This window comes from Melospiza georgiana, chromosome 2, assembly GCF_028018845.1.
Source record: "Melospiza georgiana isolate bMelGeo1 chromosome 2, bMelGeo1.pri, whole genome shotgun sequence".
NCBI classification, from domain to species: Eukaryota; Metazoa; Chordata; class Aves; order Passeriformes; family Passerellidae; genus Melospiza; species Melospiza georgiana.
In genome coordinates, this window is record NC_080431.1 from 70,170,374 (window position 1) to 70,180,778 (window position 10,405).

Sequence of the window (10,405 nt, forward strand, 5' to 3'; positions counted from 1 at the left end):
ATGCAGAAGTGATCAACTATGCCAATACTTGGGATTTGGAGATCAAGAAATACCTAAACTCATATATATATATATATGTATATTTTATAGTGGTTTTCAGCAATAAAAATGTCAACGTGCTTTCAGATATCACATTAAATGCTTCCTGAGAAGGGTTCAGTGCATGAGTGCCTTCTAGCTTATCTGGCATGGAAACTGTTCCTTGATCTGTTCTCCTATATAATGGTCCCAGGTGGTAGTAAGGATAACCAAATATAATTTGAAAGAACTAATTCCATTAGGATACAAAAAATATTTAAGGTTGGCTTCTCAGATGGAAGATTGCTTGAAGCAGCAATCTTGTTTGTTGTCCTGACAACATCCTGGGATGTTGTCCATATTGGCATCATTACACAGCTGCTTCTAGAGGAACTGTAGTCCTGCAGCAGGGTACAGGGAGAAATGGCAAAGTTTTCTTGCAGCTATACTTTACTAAAGGTTAGAATTTTCAGCCTGAATGAATAAACCATGTTGCACTCAGAGGTGAGCTAAATGGCTGATGCAATTTTTTACAGGTTCATGTCAATCTACTTCTGATGGAAGCTCGGATGCAAGCCGAACTTCTGTATGCCCTTCGTGCCATAACTCGTCACTTAACCTGAAGCACTCGCTGGCCAGGAGTACAGGGCTTTTACTGAGTATGTAAAGACCTTTTGAAATAGATACACACCAGAAGCTGTTTGTGATGTAGCATCAGGTTATTCAATTCTCTAGTGTCAAAGTTTAGCCGTGCTTCTTGGCGGCTGTAATGTGCAATGACGTGTTTTATTTTCTTGATGCTTAACATTACTAATGATAACAAAAGTAACACTGAGGAGCGCTACTCTGCATTGTTTCCGGCTGGGTTTCTGCACAGCAGTCAGGATCCTGGAACTGGTTTTATTGTATCCAATCCTAGCGCTTTGTTCTTTAGGCACTGGAGTGAAGTGCTTAGAGACTTCTTTTTCCAAGCAATCATTTTTCAGATGAGTGGAGTCCAGCAGAAGATCAGTTCTGCCTGTCCTGAGAACGTCCCACCACGTCGTGACTCATGACAGAGATGCGCGGGCTGTGCTGCATCGAATCGCCCACTGGATTCTCCTGTGTGTCCCGGAGACTGCTGCCAGTCACTGTCTTACTACAGCAATTGGAGGTGATGCAAGATGTGGATGCAAACATCGAGCACACTTTAATGTGAAATTAACCTTGATAAATCTTACAGCATGCTACTGAAGTGCAAAATTCATTCACGCTTTGTCGTGCCCCTTCGCAAGGAGAAGAGGCCTCACGATTTGCCATTTCAGCCACACTTACTGTGTTTCAATCATGCATAGTCTTGTTTTACTGACAGTCACCCTCAGTTGTCCTGACAACATCCATGCTCATCACGTGTTGCAATTTGTTTAGTTGGCACCTATAAAATTAATACACAGGCTGACCAAAAATAGGGTTGTGGGGTTTTTTGCACTCTCTTCTTTATCAATGTTTTAAATAAGGAAAGTAAAGGAAGGCTAGTATATCTATTCTTTCATATTGGATGTATAGAAATTATTTCCCATAACTTTTTCATAGCATGAAATTGTAATATTCAAAGTTTTAAAAGTTTCTATGCATTAGTGTGAGTGAACAAAAGAAAAGTGCAATATTTAAAAAGAAAGCAAGCTTTTTTCCCTGACATGCCACTGCTAAAGTGTCCTTCTTATATAGCCATAAAGAAATTTTAAAACCAAATTTCTTTAATGTCTAAGGCCTAGCAGTTTTGTTTTAGCTTTTATGGCTTAAGACAACTTGATACTGAGATGCCAAAGCATCCCCAAAACAAAGCATTTTTGGACAACTAGTAATATTGGGGAAGGGAAGAAATAAGCTGCCAAAAATGTCACACTTTTGTGCTGTTTTCTGTTGCTTTTGACTAATTTTTGAGAGCACAAAATGTTGATATTTATAGCTTTATTTTGTATTGCATTTAATGAACCAGTGAAGTGCCTAAAGAGATGCTTAAACTTACCCAGTAGAACACAAGTTAACTGCTTCAAATTTGTCTGTTGGTTTGGACTTTTCATATTTCTTTTGAGGAGGGTGACCTTTATTTCTGTGGTATACATTCAAAACTAACTAGACAGGTTTATTTTTAATGTTCTGTTGGATTGCAGTAGTTAATGCAGGACTTTTTTTTTATTGGTGATTGCAGAATAGTTAGAAAAAAAATACTACTAGTCATATTTTGACACTTTCCATTTACAAAACCATGGACCAGTACTCTACTAAAGTTAGTTTTCTCTTTTCTTCCTTTTCATGATCCTTGCTTTGACTTTGCATGTTGTTTTTTCTGCTTTATCTGTCCGTTCCAGATTGGAAAGCCCAATGATTGTATACTTTTCTGCACTTTCAGACTGCAGACTCTGCATGTGAAAACCTTTTGAAGAAAAAAATCAGTAATTAATTTTTTTTAAGTGTCATGTTGGCTATTTAGAAAACTACCCAACAAACAGCACTGGTCTGTCTGCTAGAGAGCATTGGGTAGAACATCAGATTTACTTATCTTGTATAGCTAATGGCAAAGATTTCTCAGAAATACTGAGATGCTCTTGTGTGTGAACTTAGATTTACTTTCTAAATTGTTATGATCCTTTTCCCCCCTCTTGTGACTGTAGTGGCCATACCTAATGGCTTCTGCTGAGAGAAGTTTTCATGCAATACTTCTGTTTTTTTCAAGTGATGGGAACTGTTCAGTACTACTTTAAATTTCTTTGCGTTGAAAAGTCAAGTAGTCCTCAAGAAGCACAGTTGAGCTCTGGAAAGGAGGTGAAACTAGATTGGGATAACTGGCTTGTTTCCCCTCAGAAATGCAAAGACTTCTGGAGTAGGTTGAGTTTTACATTTGGAAACATGAGTGCCTTTACTTCTTTCCTTATGAAATATACTTGCCAGCTCAAATGCCTTCATGGGCAAAGTACATGAGCAGATTTGAAATACAGAAACCATAAATGGATTGCTTCATAAAACTTGTAGTAAACCAGTGTTTTGTTTTGGTTTTTTAAGTGCCATATCAAGTCCCATATGGCCTGCAAGACATTCCATCACAGGAAATGTCATTGTAAAACTAGTTTGCTATTTCTGTTTTTTTTCTTTAATATTACATGCAAACTTGAAACATCTGGAAATGTTTTCCACGTGGCATTTTTTTGAAAGTATTGCATTTACAGTGCAACAATTTATAGCCTAGTTTTTATACACAAATTTGGGATTTTTAATAGATGTTTGCTCAGAAATAGGTGTTTAAAGTCAGACAACGCTGCCATACACTTTATGTGTGCTTTAGGTTCACACTGTGCCAGGTTTTAATGTGCAAGTGTTCTTGGAATTTTTTTTGCATTTTTAAAGCATGCATGAATGTGAATCTTCACACTTTGTTCATTAATATTTTTCTTAAGGGTACCATAATGATTGGAAATGTAGGTCCTCTCCCTCTGTGTTCCTTCATTGGAATTGGTAATTACCAGCATTCATGTTAGTCCACAAAATCCCAGCCGTGACCAACATAAAAACAAAGTGTACAGTCTCCTGTCTGCTGAAGAGAAAGCCTGATAGGTACAAATTAACCAGCTAGCACAGGGAACACTGTGAGTAGGGAACAGAGCTTTTGAGCATGAACAGCTTCTTATCATTGCAGAGTCACTTAAAACTTGTGTGTTGCTGTAGAGTATGTCCTTGCTCTATTTTTTTGGTAATGAAGAGAAGTGAAAAAGGTGCCAACTGGAGAAAGCATTTGCATTTCCCAGAACACTCTACCCACAGCTGAATTTCATGAGAGTATCATTATACAAGAACAGAAATAATCGTTAAAACAGAAATAATAATTTTAAAATTGGGTGCAGTTTGTGCAGATAGCTACTACAGCTAGTGCTGTGGTGTCCTATGAGAATTTTGGTGAGCTGTAGATGGATTTATTTTCATCAAGGCTGAACTGAAACATATATCCTTTGTCCTAAAGCCTTCATTAAAATGAAAATCACAGAATCATAAAATCTGGAGTTGAAAGAGGCCCACAAGAGGCCCAGCTCCTGACCCTGCACAGGACAGGCCCAAGAGTCACACCATGTGCTTGACAGCATTGTCCAAACACTTCTTGAACTCTGTCAGGCTTCTCTGGGGAGCCTGTTCCAGTGCCCAACCACCCTCTGGGGGAACAAACTTTTCCTAATGTCCAACCTGAACCTCCCCTGACACAACTTCAGGCCATTCTCTCCAGTCCTGTCACTGGTCACCAAAGAGATCAGTGCCTGCCCCTCCTCTTCCCTCTCAAAGGAGTTATAACTACAGTGAGGTCTCCCCTCAGTCTCCTCCAGGCTGAACAGACCGAGTGCCCTCAGCCACTCCTCATGTGGCTTCCCCTCAAAGCCCTTCACATCCTTGTCGCCCTTCTTTGGATGCTCCCTAATAGTTTCATATCTTGCATATTGTGGCACCCAACGCAGCACACAGCACTCGAGGTGAGGCTGCCCCAGTGCAGAGCACAGTGGGACAATCCCCTCCCTTGCCCAACACCTTGATCCTTGAAAAGGATTTACTTCACTTGTAAGAGTTAAAGAATTGCCACTATCAGCTCTTCCTATGTATTAAAAAAAAAGCTTTAAGGACAGGAAAGTCAGTGCTTGTAAACAATTACAAATGTAAGTATAAATTTAGAACAGATCAGAAGAGAACAAAAAGGAAGACTTTTTGTTGCTGTATTACTTGAGTGCAGAAAATCAAAGCACCAGCTTTTTCAAGTGTGTTTTTGTTTGTAGTGCTACTGATATTTTCATGGGATTTGAGAAAACCAGCTAGCTGCCTAAATTTCAGTGGGGATTTAAGCACCCAGGCACTCAGCAAAATCCTAGAAAATGCCCATTTGAATGTTTGAGTCAGATTTTTAAAGAAACTGAATCACCTAAATAAAATAGAATAAAATTAATTTCCATAGAGACTAAAGGAATAATATACACCAGATCCATGTGATTCACAGTGATTGTTAATGAAATGAGTTGTTTTGGGGACCTAATGTAGACTTAGAGAAATCTCTCCTAAAGCAGTTAAACTGTAAGCCACTGCTCTTGCAGAACAGGTTCTCAATGTTTCTCATGCATGTGTGTTTTCCATGAACATAGGCATACATTTCAGGCTCATGATCCAGAATTTGGACTCCCTTTTAGAAGAGCTGGGTTGTTTAGGCTCTACTTGCAGAAAACATTCATTTGTGGGAGTAAGTGGATAACATGTGCCTGAACCAAACATTTTTGGATCAAAAGAAATACCCCAAATCTTCTTGATCTCAAGTGATGTTCTTTCAGTTACTTTCTGTATGTTTGGATCCTTCTCCCATAAATAAGGGGTGATGTTGCACAAAACAAAAGAGGGAGTGGATTTGTTGCAAATGAACTTTGCCAGAGCAGATCTGACTATAAAGCTGTAAGATTTAGTTGCTGTTAGCAGTCATTCCAAGAGCTGGACAAAATGTCAGTTTTCATTACCTGAACTTCAGGTTTACAGTTCCTCATGTCCCCCAGCGCTATGTCTGTCTGAAAAGATGCATCCACCAGCTTTCCTATATTTAGGAATTGTAAGTGAAACATTTTATCTCCAAATGAAAATTAATATAGTATTTCATACCTACTGCATAGATCACAGGTGTGAGAGATGGAGAGAGCACAGTAGTATGAGGAAACTTCAGGAGCATCTTGATCAGTGTTAATTTATTCCTTAGAGCACATTTCCTGGCAGGTGGCCGTGCTGCTGCTCCCCCAGTCTGCATCAGGTCTCTCTTGCAGATATTTAATCCTTTGCTGCTCATCAGGGGAAAAATTGTCATTTTCCAACCTGCCACCACCCCTGTCCTGCGTCAAGTGCTTCCTGTTTTCCCAATTCCCAACCCCAAGCAGCCTCCCAGATGCAGGGACAACCTCCCAGCCTTAACCTTGAAAACAAGGTTCCTCTGTCACTGACTGTTGGTAAGGGCAGAGGCTCTTTCTCGCATTTAGAGACACTTAATTGCCGTAGTAGATTGTTTCTGGACAGGAAAATGCTAAATGTGGTTCAAAAGGATGAAACTCAGTATTTGCTTAGTAGTGTGTCAAAGAGTTAGAGTCAAAGAGTGTGTCTGGAGTTACAGTAAAAAATGCAGTGGATTCACTAAGGAAATTCTTTCTTTGGTGAAACGCCCTATGCTTGAGCTATCAGCTGTGCAGGTTTCTCAGAGGGACATCTAACAGGGAATTTGAGGTCCCTTTCTGCCAAGCAGGCTTACAGGGCCACCTGGCTGGCAGTCCCTTGGGTGCTTTGCAGCCAGGCAGACTGCATCCAGCCTCTGGAACAAGTGGATTTGGGTTTTTCATTTATCTATAGGTAAAAATCCAAATGCATGTTGTGGAGCAGCTGCTGGAGACAGAGTTGGGTGTTCCTAGGGTACTGAGTATCATCAGGCTTGTGGAAAATAGAAACTTTGTTCCTGACAGTAGTTAGAGGTACTGGAGATGCCAATTGTTACACTAACTGTGGGGAGCAAGCCAGTCTGTCAGCACTGGGAGGCACAGGCACTCCAAGGGGACACGGCCAGCTCAGGAGGAGTTGAGGGATTGGTCAGCTGAAGAAACTTCCCTGATTTTGAGGGAAGTTGTCTGAGAGGTTCTTTTGTGTGCCTGTGCATAGGGGAGGTGGTGGAGGATGCCTCCTTCCACAGTGTCCAGAAGGCTTCTTTGGGAACAGAGCTGGGACCCTTTCCTTACTCCAGAGATGGAGTAGGGGAAGGGAACCATTCTGCCCAAGAAAGACTTGCTGCTGTTGAATTGCATTTTCACATCCCCATCAGCCCTTTGAAGGGATGGCAAAATGGGTCAATCACCAAGCATTGTGTCTCCAGCTGAGGAGTCTGGGCGGCAGCAACAGCAGCAGCTCCAAACACCAACAGTCCAAAACTGTGTCTCATTCCTCACTTCATGCTCATGTCGTGCCACCAGACCCAAACCTCTTCCCTCCAGCCCAGCTGCCATGTGCCCAGGTGGCTGCAGGAGCAGCCTGCTCATGGTGGTGGGTGATGTGGCCACTTTTAGGGGGAAAATAATAATATGTAGGCTACAACCCGTGGACTCTGCTAGGCAGTGCAGTCAGAGGTCTTTTCACGACTGCGACCAGAACTGGATATGAACTGTAGCTTAAAAAAATAGGAATTTTGCAAAGTTGAAATCTCTGGATTTTACCCTTTTCTCCTTTTGCTGGAAAGCCACACGATGAATGTATATGCTTTACCTTTCTATCCGACAAAACTGAAAATCAGACTGCCAACTCCTTGTTTTGTATTAGCCTTTTTTTTAAAAAAAAAAAAGGAAAGTTTGTGAGCAATATATGTAGCATGCTGTGAACGTCTGTTTTGATCTTTATAGTTACTCTTTAATCCATCAGTATTAACACCAGTTCTTTTTTGTGTTCCCCTTGGTACTTCGTATGCAGTGTAAGCAGAAGCTGTGATCGGCTTTGCAGTCCTGTGCCATGTTACTGTAACTCCCTGATTTTTTAGGAAGCACCTGACTGTGGGCCACCCTGGGGCAGGTAGCGTGCCCGAACACGACTGCCACTCTCGGTCTCTTGTACTATGTATAGTTCTAAGTAGAATAAGCTTTTTAACAGAATATTGATGCGGTTATTGATGAGTCACGCAGGCTGCAAGTGTCTGGTGTGTGAGAGTCTTTGTATTTATAGTTGTTGGGGTTTGGGTTTTTTTGTTTTGTTGTTTTGTTTTTGTTTTTTTTTTTTAATTCATAAAGTAGCAAACTTGATAAACATAGCCACTTTAAACTGCTCTTGCTAAACAGACCCTGCTGTAGATATGATACCACTGTAGATACAGGGAGAAGCACCAGCTGACCTCTCTCGACTGTGGGAGCCAAGCCCCTCTCTGCACAAAGCAGGAGCCACACAGCCACCCTGTGTGTGACCCAGACACAGCCAGGGCTGGGGCCTGGGGTCTGTTTCAGCCCCCTGTACCCCTGAGCCTGCTGCAGGCTGCCTCCCACACTCTGCTCACCAATGCACGGGGCACGCACGAGCTCGCTGGCATGAGAGGGATGGACAGAGCAGCTGCTGGACCACAAACATGGTCATGGCACTTCTGCAGCCAAAAAGCTTCCAAGCCTCTCTCGAGTGCAAACATTAGCCCCTGATTTGCTGACTGCAGAGCCTGGCACATGGGGGTGAGAAGCAGCACTGGCTCCCTGTTGGCAGCCATGGGTCTGAGCCCCCTAGGCTGGGGCAGCAGGCAGGGCAGCGCCGTGCCCAGAGAGGGGCATTTCACTGCATCTCCCACCTGTGACCCTCTGGACAGGGGGTGGATTGTGCCCAGCCCAGCAGCTGTCAGCTCCTGCCTCCCTGTGCTGCGGCCGCGCGGGCGTTTGGGACGGAGGGTGAGGACAGAGCTCTGACACTGTAGCTCCCTGCCACCACCAGGAAGGGAGGAAGTGCGGCAGCTCTGTGGGTCCCACAGTCCCTGCAGCATCTCCTGTGGGCAGTGGCACATCTCCTGTCCTGCTCCAGGTCACCACCTGTCCTGAGCCCCAGGGATACGCCAGGGCTCCTTGCTTTCGTGGGAGGTTTGCCTGCAAGGTGAGGCAGCTGCTAGGAGCTCACTGTGGGTTCCCACAGGAGCTTTTATAATTTCTTTCCTGTTGTTGCTGGTTGGGTTTGTTGGTTTTTTTTTCTTTTTTTTTTTGAAAGGACAGACTGACCTAGTGGGATGGAATTTTTTGTGTGTGACTTTTGTTAGTTTTTAAGTTACCTGACTTGAATTTATCTGAACAGATGCAGAAGGAACTTTCTTTTTTTTTGTGAGTTAAGAGACAAAAACGCATTTTTAAACAAAGGAATCATGTATTAACATTTTAACAGCAATTCATAAATCTGCACTTTTTATGAGGTTTTGAAAAATCTATTTATAGGTACGGAACAATGGGGTTTGTTTAAAACTGTATCGCATTTATACTTGCTGAAATTACTTTCATTGTTATCAGTAGGAATTTCATTGGTTAAATAAAATGGATAAAACCTGACTCCTGCTTGAGCCATCATTTGCCACATGCTGGGGAACACATCTCTAGAGCAGAACATCCTGTGTTTTGGGAAAATCCAGTCCTCAAAGTGTCCTTCCTCTCCATGCCTTTGTAGTGGGTTTTAATTTATGTATCATTCAATACAGAGATTATTTAATCCCTCTTCCAGGGAGACCTGGGCAAACCCCAGAGCAGAAGTGGGTGAGAGCCATAAAAACAGGAAAGGTGAGAGGAAATGTGTGCTGAGAGTGCTGGCTCAGGGCAGTGCCAAGCTTACCTGGCAGTCAAATTGTCCCCAAGTCCCCAAACCCTGCCCCATCTATCCCCAGAGAAGGGTGACTTAGTGCTGAGGGATCACCAGGGAAGTTTGTCCTGGGGGAGATGATCACTTCCCTAAGACTAAACTAGTTAACACGAGCTGCAGACCTGGGATATTTTGGGTGTAGCTTTGCCTCCAGCTGCAGGATGCACACATCACAATAAGATAAATACATGTATGTATATAAATATCTGCACATATATAAAGTGCTTATTTATTTGCTTTCAGTGGGAGTTCCAAACCTCTGACAATATCCGTTGTCTTAGGTCCAGGTCCCTGGTACAGGTGTTGTGGCTGTCACCTCCAGTCACCAGAGGGACTGGGAGGGGCACCATGTCACCAGCACCATCCTGAAAAGGATAAAAATCTTGTAGCATTCCTCAAAGCCAAGGGCTGCTGTGGAATTCCTGCTTTAGCCCTTAGAAGTCCTAGAACATGGATGATCAGCAGGGCAGGACAGTGCCACCCCCAAGTGAGCCCTGCCCTGATTCTGGTCCCTGCTCACACTCTGTGTGTGGTGTGAGTGCTCAGATGGGGTACCCAGCACAGGAGAGGACAGCCCTGCTCCCCCACACCCCATCCTCACCTCTCCAGCTGGTTTCCCACAGGAAATTCAGAGCCAAAAACATTTGTGTGTTGGTGATTCCCCAAGACCTCTTTGCCCATCCTCCTGGGCCACCACCCTGTGCCCCCTGTGCCCACTCTGGACACCACAGGGTGGTGGCAGACCAGAGACCGTGTCACAGGGATGCTCATGTGCCCACACTGACTGGCTGTGGGACAATCTCCCCGCAGCCCATGGTGACAGCTGTGGGATGTCCCTGGGACCTGGCAAAGGGCCATGGCTGAGATAAAGGTAGGCAGTCCTGCCATGGGCAGCACATCCCTGGGGAGACACCTGGCTGGGCTGACCCCATGCCTCACCAGGTTCCTCCCTCCTCAGGGAGCACAGGGGGACGCCCTGGTGTGCCCCAAGGCCATCAGCCTGGAG

The 10,405-nt window shown here is 43.7% G+C and overlaps 1 protein-coding gene across 2 annotated transcripts in view; it reads left to right on the plus strand.

Moving 5' to 3' along the window:
* Positions 1 to 9,095, plus strand: part of SESN3 (sestrin 3) — a 44,860-nt gene extending 35,765 nt beyond the window's left edge. The window contains exons 10-11 of one of the 2 annotated variants that reach the window (XM_058045020.1): positions 555 to 677; positions 1,005 to 9,095. In XM_058045020.1, the coding sequence (XP_057901003.1) occupies positions 555 to 641 (87 nt within the window). In that variant the 3' untranslated portion in view covers positions 642 to 677; positions 1,005 to 9,095. Of the gene's footprint in view, positions 1 to 554 lie in introns of both variants that reach the window. The other variant, XM_058045019.1, reaches the window with a different exon arrangement.
* Positions 9,096 to 10,405: the final 1,310 nt, after the last annotated feature.